This window comes from Epinephelus moara, chromosome 11 (assembly GCF_006386435.1).
Source record: "Epinephelus moara isolate mb chromosome 11, YSFRI_EMoa_1.0, whole genome shotgun sequence".
NCBI classification, from domain to species: Eukaryota; Metazoa; Chordata; class Actinopteri; order Perciformes; family Serranidae; genus Epinephelus; species Epinephelus moara.
The window spans coordinates 2,259,707-2,271,728 of NC_065516.1; the positions used below are offsets into that span (position 1 = coordinate 2,259,707).

The 12,022-nt window shown below is 37.9% G+C and overlaps 1 protein-coding gene across 1 annotated transcript in view; it reads left to right on the top strand.

Moving 5' to 3' along the window:
* Positions 1–12,022, top strand: part of LOC126397572 (nebulin-like) — a 114,449-nt gene that overhangs the window by 18,643 nt on the left and 83,784 nt on the right. The window contains exons 5-13 of the mRNA XM_050056453.1: positions 4,582–4,683; positions 4,934–5,044; positions 5,909–6,019; positions 7,182–7,292; positions 7,847–7,957; positions 9,356–9,469; positions 9,853–9,963; positions 10,113–10,223; positions 11,285–11,395. Of these exons, the coding sequence (XP_049912410.1) occupies positions 4,582–4,683; positions 4,934–5,044; positions 5,909–6,019; positions 7,182–7,292; positions 7,847–7,957; positions 9,356–9,469; positions 9,853–9,963; positions 10,113–10,223; positions 11,285–11,395 (993 nt within the window). The remainder of the gene's footprint in view (positions 1–4,581; positions 4,684–4,933; positions 5,045–5,908; positions 6,020–7,181; positions 7,293–7,846; positions 7,958–9,355; positions 9,470–9,852; positions 9,964–10,112; positions 10,224–11,284; positions 11,396–12,022) is intronic.

The window sequence follows — 12,022 nt, forward strand, 5'->3', positions numbered from 1 at the left end:
GTTCTACATTTAATAAATAATAAATAAATTACCATGACCATACATCCACATCTATTGCACTGCATACTGACAGAATTGAGGTAAAGAGATCTGAAGAGAAAATATGCAGGTTAGCGGTAATGTTAGTGTAGTACGAATTGCAAACTCAGAACAGTGCGGTTTTATTCTTACTTGAACAAGCAACCCTTAATTTTTAATACATTAAATAAAACGTGATTGTGTTTGCAATTTTCCATTGTTCCTACAATGTCCTTGCCAGAAAAAAAAACACTTTAAAACACTGCAACATGCAAAGCACGTTTTTTAGAAAAGGTGCTGTAAAATCAGGCATTTTAGGCTGATTAGTTGATTTATATTTTGTATTATTAATCAGAAACTGCAAAGTAACTAAAGCCATCAAATAAACAATAGTCATTAAAAAAAAAAAATAGTGTAGTTAAAGTACAATATTTGCCTCAAAATGTAGTGGAGTAGAAGTACAAAGTGACATAAAATGCACCTTATAACTGAACTTCACCCGCAGCATGACCATTATTATGGAGAAAACTTTGTTTTTCTCGCATGCCTCCACAGTGAATGAAGAATCCCAAAATGTAAGCATTCTTTATGTACTGAAGTAATTGGGGACCACTTTTATTGACAGCAAAATAGGAGTTACAATCACCAGAGGATCCACGATACAATATTATCACAATCCTTACGTCATAATACAATATTATTGCAATTTTAAATATGTTGGGATACGCTGAGTATTGTGATAAATTATATTGCAGTTTATTACCTTTTTCAACTGTAAATTATGTTCACAAAGGAAAACTTCGGTTTTATCTAATAAGATAAGTAAAATAAGTTTTAGTCTGTTCATCTCACTTCAGCAATTTTTTTATTTTTTATTTATTATTATTCTTTCTTTTTTTGAGGCAAAATGTATGTAGTGGACTGAGAAAGCAAATGATTATGTGATTCTAGTAGGCTACCTGAAGTCTAATTTGTATTTGTAATATTAATAATTTGTAAAATAAGTTGATACTTGGCACTGTGTGATGATACAATATTGCCACACAAAATATCACGATACTATGCTGTATCAATTTTTTCCCCCACTCCTACAGCAAAACTATTTCAAAACATCTGTTTACAAACTTGCACACAAGTATACTCCACGTCTCATTTATCCAGTCACATGCTCAGTGCTTCCCACACACATGTATTTTCGCTAAAACATTGCAGTTTTAAAACATGTCAGTGCAAACCATCCCATACGTCCATGTGTTTTGACTCTGCTTAAGCGGAGCTCATATCTACGTGCGTGCTCAAGCACATTCAGGGCGCGCTATGGCAGAAGTGTTTTACATTGTACTTTCTTAGTAAAGATTCATGTTTTTGGGAATTCCTAAGCATACAACTGGATAAATGAGGCTTGGGTTATACTGTGCAGGTTGTGTGTGGGTTTGTTAAACTGTTGTTTTTATATAATTTATATAATTTTTATATGTTTTTGTCATTAAACACAGTTGCCTTCGACTGCAATTCATGAAAAATGTTGGCCTTTTTTTTTGGATTTGTCATTCACTGTAGAGGATGCAACAATCCCAAATTCAAAGTAACACATGGTGAATAAATGATGTACAGTACAAATGGTCAGATTGTGAAAGAAGTAAGTTTTTTTGTAAATACCATATTTGAGTAAATTTACTTAAATTCCAGCACTGTAAATAGTGGCAAAAAAGGCATTTTGTGGCCTTATATTGCAGAAGGATAGTCAAGATAAGATAAGATAAGATAAGTTAAGATAATCAAGATAAGTTAAAATAAGATAAGATGAGATACGGTACGATACGGTACGATACGATACGATACGATACAATATGATACGATACAATACAATTTATTTTAGTTATTGTATGGTCACTATGTTGTTTCACTCACTTTTTATTAGGGTACTGAAAGATACACAGAGTACTAGGACACAAACACAACACGCCTCTGTCTGAACTCATTTTACTTTCTGATGTTTAAGAATAAATCCTCCACACTAGTGCAGTGACGCATATATCGGTACACGTGGTCAAAAGTTGACGCAGTATTCATCAGAGCTATATGACCCAATTATCTCAGTGTGTAATATCTGCTGCAGTTTCTGCTTGATTTTCAACTCATGAATAGAAACATTTCTGGGTATGAACTCTTCAACGCGTCATCCTCTTACTCTGCCGCTTCACATATGAACTGAACGCAGGGTTGCCATTGGTAACAATCCCTCCAAAGATGCAGTGACTGCCCTTTATTCGACCTAGAGGGGGAATTTACACTCAAAGGAGAGAGCCTTCTTTTTGACTTGTGCAGCAGCAGTTTAAAGCGTATATCTGGCAGTGAATCGGTGAATGAGGGTGAATGCTGTTGTAGGATGTGGGAGGGTGAGATATTGATTCCCTGGTGTGAGTCAAACTTGGCAGCTTGGCTGTTTGCACCAGCAGAATGACTCATCAGCTACAGTGGAAGCAAGTCAACCCACTTTATAAAATCATCTTCACTTCTTCCTCAGCTGCTGCTGCTGTGCCACCTGTCTGTCAAACATCTTTATTATCATCACATGCACCTTTTCCACAAGTTTAAAGACTTTAGTCACAATCTGCTGCACAGGCACAGTTTTGTGGTGGGATATAAAACGCTCTTCATCTTCCTGGTGCAGCTCTGCGTTCACCACAGTCCTAAAGCCAGTTTTGTGATTTTGCTGTTACCATAGAGACGTACGCTGCTTCAAAGTTGTGCTCCTGGCAGCCTGAATTGAGAGAGAGCTTTGACAGCACATGCAGAAAAATTTACACAATAATAAACAATGTCCACAAGAGGACATTTAGAAATACATAGTTGTGTCAACGCTGACCTTGACCACTTCCTGGACTGTCACAAGCTTGCTGGTTCGAAGCCAGTTTGGTACCATTACTTCAGTTTTTGTGCCCACTCTGGTTTCCTCTCACAGATTGGGGCAGACAGCCTGTCATCGGTGGATTAATTCCATTTTTCTCTCCTGGGTCTCTCCAGAAAATCTGCCGGTCTGTTGTTTGACCAAACGTCCAATCACACGCGGCCAAGCACCAAACTGTGGCACATGTTTGAAATAAAGTCCATCAATGCTGTTGTCTGTCCCATAAAGTACTGCAATATATGGAAAATTACGAAATCTCTAAACAACGAAGGATTGAAACATTTTGTGACAATTCAATTTTGTTTTCTCAAGATCACAAGTTATTTATGCCATCATCTCAAAACAGCAAATGTATTCCCGAGATAATGAGACAATTCTCTTGAGATATAACCAAACTCTGTATTCTCAAGATAATGAGATATAGTAGCCCGGGCTATATAAAGCCTAAATCTTTGGAGTAACCATAGCATTCTGTGTAGAAATGTCAGATGGACACGGGCATATTAGTCTTGCACAGTATTCCCATTCTAGAAGGGATGTCAATACCTTGTCATTAAAACTGGTATTATACCCCATTTTATTAGTACCAGTACTTTAAGAATGATCATAATGATAAATCAAACACTGAATGTCTTCTCTAATTATTTATCAATTTGGAAAAGTACAAAAATGTGCAGTTTCCTTTGCCATTTTTCTGAGAATTTGGTTAAAATTTGCGCTGTGCTTGGATAGAAATCCAATTGATTACTTGTCACAGCTTTGAGGAATTCTATACTGCACTCCCTTAAATCCTTCAGAATTCCCTCAGAATTCCCATATATCCAGCTTATTTATGCATAACCGCGGAGCTCCTGACATGAACATTGTTTCATCCTCTTTTTGACAAAGCTGACAGTAAACTCATTGTAATTATGAGGGATTTGTCAACGTGACAAACTCAAAATAAAATGCAAAACATGACTAATTCCATCTTCCAGATGTTATCTGTAAGGATTATTGTTTATTATTATTATCAGGTTTTGTGAGAGAGAAGGAGACAAGATATGTATACATTCTTTTTCCATTATTGCTTATTAAAATGCATTTTTCCGCTTTTGTTTGTTGTTTTGCTCAATTTCTTACTGTTGCTGCAAAGATAATTTCTGAGCCTGATGAATATATAAAGATGGTGAACAATCAGTTTCAATGGTATTCACACAGTACTGTGTGCTGCACCCACACCTAAATATTGGCACCAGTGTAAATACGAAAATGTACTTAATGCAGTTTTTTTCTGTTTAAACATAGTCATCATTTAATCATATTTTCATCTAAAAAGAGACACTTAAATTTATTGTTAATGCAGTTTTAAGTACATTCTGGCTAGTTCTTTTTTGGCACATTTTTTATTGTTTCTTTGTGTGAATTTGTTCATTCCTTAAATGTTTCAGAAGTGATATAGCAGGAGATTTTTAAAAATAATTCATTCATGCTGCACACAGCCGAGCTCCTCTGAGAGAATAAAACACTGCAAAACAACTAGCGCAACATTCCTCCTGGGAGAGGAGCACAGTGCAGCAGGAGTTCAGCTCGCATGCAATATAAAGTCACATAACACACACAAACACACACACGCACACCCACTCTCTCATGTCTGCCCTACCTCCCTACAGGTAAAGTATAAGGAGGACTTTGAGAAGATGAGGGGTCAGAGTCTGTTTGTTCCTGGAGCCGAACTCATCCATGCCAAGAACATCAGCGCTGTGATATCTGAGGTCTTCTCACACACACACACACACACACACACAAAACATACATGGTTGTTCTTTAATACTTGTGAGGACCCTCACTGATATAATACATAAATTTTTAAACCAAATCTGAACCTTCAAAGAGGAGAAAACCAAATACTCTCACTATCAAAAAAAACATTTCAACAAATGTCCTCACAAAGGTGAAGGTACAAGAGCACACACACACTCATATTGATCCACCATTCTGTTCTTTTTTGTGTAACTGTTTCAGTCAAAATACAAAGAGGAGGGAAAAAAGGAAGCGTCGATGTCACTGTACTCCATCCTACCAGATACTCCTGAGACTCAACGTGCCAGAGAGGCTTCAGAGCTGCAGAGTGAGGTACAGTTACTCTTCAGTACACCAACATGTGGTTAACGTGAAGTCCAGACAACGCTGAGAGACTGGATCATTTACATTATCACTCCATAAAACCTGCAGCGCACTATGAAATACACTGATGAGCCAAAATATTAAAACCACTGAAAAGTGAAGTGAATAACATCGATCATCTCATCACAATGCAATGTTTTGCTGGGAAACCTTTGGTCCCTTGTATGGCATTTAATACTCTCTACCCACCCAAACAGCATTGTGGACCCCGACTCATGGTAATTGCACTCCCTGATGGCAGATACTCTGATACCTCAGAGGTACCCCCGATCCATGGTGGGCATGGATCAGGGGTACCTCTAGGGGTGTTGTGGTATCGGGAACTGGGACGTTGGTGATGGATCCTTTGAATCCTATAGGTTGTGAGGTAGAGTACCAGTACATCCTGCAAATGCTCAATCAGATTGGGATCTGGGGAATCTGGAGGCCAGGTTGATACCTTGAGGTCTTTGTCAAGTTCATCGGGCCATTCCTGAACAGTTTTTGCAGTGTGACATAGGTGACGTGGTGAATTGTCCTGCTGGAGGAGCCACTGCCATCAGGGGCTGCCATTGCCATGAGATGGGGTCTACAACGGTGTTTGGGTGGGTTGAGGGTGTCAGGCAGCATCCACAGAAATGTCAGGACCCAAGGTTTACCAACAGAACATTGCATTGTAATGATGAATGTTTTTCATGTTATCTGCCAGTGGTGGTAATATTTTGGCTGATAGGTCTATATTTGAAAGTATTATATGATTTGATACGATACGATGCGATACGATACGATACGATACGATATACACTGATGATGTTGTGTTTGTTTTTGTTTTAGATTAAATACAAAGGAAATGTGAAGACAGAGATTTCCTCGTCTCTTTATTCTCTGCTGCCAGAAACCACAGAGACCCAGTTTGTCAAAGAACTGACGGAGATACTGAGTGAGGTCAGACATGATGGATGGATGGATGGATGGATGGATGGATGGACTATGCTGACTAGATGGATGGAGGAATGGATCATTAGTAGTGTTGTCAGCTACTATGCTGACAACCTTGCAGAATTGGAAGTAAATAAAGTGAAAGGGTCTCCAAATGCCAAAATAATAAAACAAAAAATACACACTAATTCGCAAATGAAAACTCAGTTGCACTACAGAATCAAACAGAAGGGCAATACTCAGCTCCCGGACTAACCGCAAAAAGGGAAGCAAAAAAAGAAGAAAGAAACCTGACAAGGCTTAAAGTTACCAAGACAAACGGAACAAGGGCACTCCTACCAACTACCAACAAATACAAACAAATTTTCTTTTGTATCAGTCTTCTACAGTACAGAAGTGACAAAGTTGATGAGCAATCAAAGAATATTTTCCAGATGAGCAGACACAGTATTTAAATAACAGAACCTAGAGTTCAGAGTTCAAAGTGAAACTAGAAAAGTGTACTCAGTAGAGTGCAGATCTCTGCATGGCAGCCGTGTTTCAGCCGCAACTCACCTCCCAGAAGCTGATCAAGTCCACTCTGGACAATACACATGGCACAGCTGCACCCTGTGGAATTCATCCTGGAATAGTTGAGACCAAACCTTTCTATGGATTACAGTTTTTGAGCCATGATGAAGGCCAAACTATGTCCTGCAACAGACTTTAAGGCTCGTTGTTTTTAGCTGAGTCTATCGCTAGGAATGCCTTTCGCTCTGTGCCCTTGCTACATGATTTCGTTGATGACATTCAGCCCCTACTGGCTGGTTAGGAGGAATGAGGAGTCAGCAGTTAATGATGGTATAACGCAAACAATAAAAATGGTTTTTCAACAACTTTGAATCACTGCAACCACAAAAGATCCTTAGGCATACTGTCATACATGTACACACAAAATATTAGGCTGATTGCTTCAGTAGTAGGTGAGATAAGCTGTGGACAGACGGATACACACACGCATGCACACACACACACACAACCAAATGTATGATGGGATAATAAAAAAGCATGGCAGTGACAGGGTAGAGGTATGGATGTCTCTCTTTTGTTATTGTTAATTTAGCTCGAAGCAAACAGCTCCACTCTTTTCAGATCTTCTTCTTGACCTGAAACTCTCTCTGCTCCTCAGAATAAGTACAAGGAGGAAGGAAGGAAGGAGATGAGCAGCAGTTTGTACTCTCAGCTTCCTGAAACTGCCGAGATGCAGCTGGCCAAGACCGTCCACGAGTTTCAGAGCGAGGTATTCAAAAGGGATGTACACTCTGAGCTACACAGCAGCTGTGTTTCAACATATTTCATCAGTGAGCAGTCTGGGCATCAACACACACACGGTTTATTTTATGTCGGCAGCTAAAGGTTTGATTAAGCTGGAAGTCTGGCTGAGAGGCATCCCACCGCAAATGAATAAAACACAGAAGACAAACACAGAATGTTATTTCAAGTTTAGATATCAGGAGAAATCAAGACTGCACCACTAATTACCAGCAGTGTTGCAAAGCCATCTTTCAGTCATTACTTGTACTTTGTCACTTAAGGTTTTTGATTCATTGTCATTTCACTTGTGTCATGAACACAGCAGTGGTGGAGGAAGTATTCAGATCCTTTACTGAGGTAAAACTACTGATACCATACTGTGAAAAAACTCCACTACAAGTAAAAGGCATGCATTCACTTAACTTGATAATGTACTTGAGTAAATGTACTTAGTTACTTTCCAGCAGTGGAACACAGGAAGCTGAATACAGTCTTGTTGAAAACCTCTTGAACTGAGAGAGATTTAATATTCTTTTTCAGAAAAAGTACAAAGAAGATGGGAGGAGAAAGGCCTCCATTTCCCTCTATTCTCAACTCCCCGAAACCCCAGAAATACAACACGCTCTGGAGGTGTCACAGCTGCAGAGTGAGGTACACAAACGTGATAATAGTAGCCACAGGATTTATGAGAAGTGTGAAATAAAATTGGGTTTATGCTTTTCTTTATTTTCTGACATATATGTAGTGTAATAATGCCAGATGTTCATATTAAGTTCATATTAAGTTTCAAATAAGGAGGAATAGGTATGTAAAAGTTATCCCAGTGAGCAAAACCATCAGGCTTCAGAACATTCTGAATGCTCGGTTGCCAATGTTTCTTGATTTCTTTATGTGCTTGTCTGCTCCAGCCACACTACTGCAAGTGTTTACATTACATACACTGCCACATATAGCTACAAGCTCATGTCAAGCAAACATGTCATCTTGGTTGTTGATGCTGTTCATTTCTCCCAGATTTGGATCATTTTCCTGCTGGAACATGTGCAGTTGTATTTTGAAGCTTTAATTGGTGATTTTAAACCAGAAAGAGTACTAATATACACAGTCATTCCCCAGGTGCAAGTACACTGCTACATGTAGCTACATGCTAACATCAGGGAAACATGTAAATCTTCTTTGCCGATGTTGTGAATTTCTCCTCAATTTTGGATCAGATTCCTGTTGGGACGTCCTGCTGAGATTCCTGTCTGTCTCTAGCTTGTAATGGTGATTTTTAACATGAAAGAGTGCCAATATACACAGTGGTTCCCTGGCTGCAAGTACACTGCTACATGTAGCTACATGCTAATGTCAGAGAAACATATCATCTTGGTTGCTGATGTTCACTTCTCCCAGATTTCAGATGATATTCCTGTTGATGTTTAACGCGAGAAAGTGCTTCTATACTTAACAGTCATTCCCAGTCTAGAAGTACACTGCTACATGTTAATGTCAGGGAAACAGATCATGCTCCTGCTGGAACATGTCCAGTTGTGTTGTGAAGCTTTTTCTGGATGATTTTTTTAACAGGAAAAAGTGCCACTACACACAGTCAATTTCTCCCTGATTTTGGCTCATATTCCTACTTTAACAAGTCAGTTTGTGAAGGTTTTTATTTAGAAGCTTTTATATGTGATTTTTAAAGGGAGAAAGTGCTGCTATACTCTGTTACAGTCATTCTGTGGCTGTAGTGACCATGCTGAGACGCTGAGATGCGTAAGACCTGTAAACATTGACCTGTCAAAGCAGACTGGGCTTTTTCAGAAGGGGGGCCAAAAGAAACACGTGCTGAGAAAGAATATTTCAGACAGAGGGTGAATACAGGTGTTCCAGCACAGACAGTATGAGGAAAATAGTATTTTTTAACATAAAACCATTTCAGCGCGTTCTAGTAGAAAACCAAATTACAAGTATGAACCTGAAAATTAGCATGATAGGTCCACTTTAATCTTGCAAGCACAGCCTGATACTGATAGTAGTGACAATGTTGCTTTCAACTCTCTCTCTCAGGTGAATTATCGTCCTAAAATGCTGGTTAAAGGAGCCCCTTCCTCTCTTTACTCTCAGCTCCCCGACACCACAGAGATCCAGTTTGCCAGAGAGATGACTGAGATGCAGAGTGAGGTACAGCTGAGCTCACTGTCCACACTGTCTCTGTAAACAATGGTAAAGTCATCATTTTGGCCTGTGTTTAAAGGTCATTCCATCATATGTACTTGCAGAGTTCATTTGATTTGGTCAAAAACAGATGGGAATGGGTGTTTTGACTAAACAATGCCCAACATAATGGCAATATTCAGAGCCCCAAGTGACATGTTTTAGTTGATTTTTGCTTGAACAAAAAAAAAATCTTAAGTTATTTAGTGTATCATGACATTTAACTAAATTGAGTTGAACTCTTCCCTGAATTATTTTCTTATGTTGGAAATACATTTTAGTGAAGTGTTTCAATCAATGACACTCAGTATCATTGTAACCTGCTGACAGATAGTTCTGTCCTCTCTCAGAGTAAGTACAAGGAGGGTTGCAGGATGAGCCTCTCCCAGAGTTTCTACTCTCAGCTCCCAGAGACTTCTGAGACTCAGTTTGCTAAAAGTGTTGCTGAGCTGCAGAGCGAGGTGAGGCAGTGTTTCATTGACAACACCATTAGTGCTCAAAGAAATCTTGTAAAGAAGTGACTGTAAAAACGTTTGTACTGTATTTTTTATTTTTTTTCTGTACATACTTTTAAAAGCTACCGTACGTTGAAATGTATTTTTATTCTCAGATGCGGTACAAGGAGGCGGGTAAGAAAGGCGTGAACTCGTGTTTGTATTCTCTACTCCCGGAGACTTTAGAGACAGCTCATGCCAAGGAAGTCTCTGAGCTGCTCAGTGAGGTACAATAACCAGAATAACACCACAGAGACATGAATATGATATTTTTTAACAGTTTCACTCATTGAAATATTCAGGACATACATCATTCCATAGTTTAGTGTGTAAGTTCATTTCCAGACAAGTAAATATACACAGATAATTACCTCTACACATGAAAAGAGAGAGAGACAGTAAAAGTGATAATAAAAAGACTTAGTTTAAAATAGATAAATAACAATAATTGTAAAGAAAAATAAAGACAAAATAAAATAAAATAGAGAGATGATGATAGTGATACAAAAAATAAGTAAAAATAATGAATGAAAATAAAAGAAAAATATAATTTCCTGTAAAACTCAAACAAAGCAAAACAATGAAGGATAAGAGAGAAAATTAACAATGCCATAGTTTTTTTTAAAGGAAAGGTATAGTTATTAATGTATACCCTGAGTTTCCTGAAACAGAACGACTCACATAGTCTGGTCACCCAACAGAGACAATGTGAGAATACATATTATTGTCAAACAATAATAATGTATTATCAAACAGGCCCATGTCAGGGTACCATAACAAGAGGTCAGTATATTTAAATATTGGGGATCTGTAATTTATCTACTACCATGAAGAAAGACTTCCATGATTACTTAAATCTGGCCTTTTCTAATAACATTAGATAAACAGATTCAGATTTGTACCAACTGAATTGAGGTGTGTTGAAGCTCTTTTGGCTTCGACAGAATGTGAACTAATGTTTGATCACTAGACTTGATCAACCTCTCTCAGCTTTTTGTTTTCTTCAAATGAAAATATATCATTTATTCTATTAAGCTCCATATGCTCAACATTAGTGCGCAGTGCTAAAATTAGCTTTTTGATACTTACTGGGAAAAAATTACAATTATTTTTGCTGGAATCTCCTCTGCATCTTTCCTTTTTCTTACTGTGAGCAACATAAATGATAAAATACGCTGAGATTATAAATTTGACATTTTATTCCAATGTAAAATGTAATGACAAGATATATTTTGTGTCTCCTAATTTGTTATAAATATGCCCTCATATTATTTTTGGATTACTACAGGTGAAGTATAAAGAGGAGGGTAAGAAGGAGATGAGCATCAATCTATACTCTCTGCTGCCTGAGACCATCGCCACCCAACACGCTAAAGAGGTGTCAAACCTGCAGAGTGAGGTATTCACTTAAGTTACTTTTTTTGTCTAAAAGCAACCATTTGTGACATTTTAAATACTAAAGCAACTACAAGGAACTTTCATGTGGTGTTTATCTTAGTGGCTCCTGTGGAGGAAGAGGGCCAGTCCAGGATTGTTTTGAATCCTTTTTAAATCCTGCAGTTGTCTCTATCTGTTAAATGAGTGCATGTGCTTTACCATGTTTTTTTTTTTTGCGCTACTGTCAGTTCTTTTACTTTTAAAAACGTCTCCTCCTTTTAGCTGAGTAACGTACAAGTCACTGCCAAACTTTGCCTGGGAAAATGTAAAACATAGGTCTGTCTCTGGGAATTGAACCTGTGGACAGGCATGTAAAATAATTTCCTTGTGTACTTTAGTTTAGTTTAGTTTAGTTTAGCTTAGTTAGTTTAGTTAAGTTAAGTTAACTTTAGCATAGTTTTGTTTACTTTAGTTTAGTTTATTTAAGTTTAGTTAAGTTTGAGTTTAGTTTAGTTTAGTTAAGTTAGTTATGTTTAGTTTAGTTATGTTTTTAACTGGTTCGTCTCTTACCTTACTGATCAACACTTCTTTGTAAGTATGGATACATGTTCCTCAGGAACCCATGAGATAAAGTTTGGGGTCCCCCAGG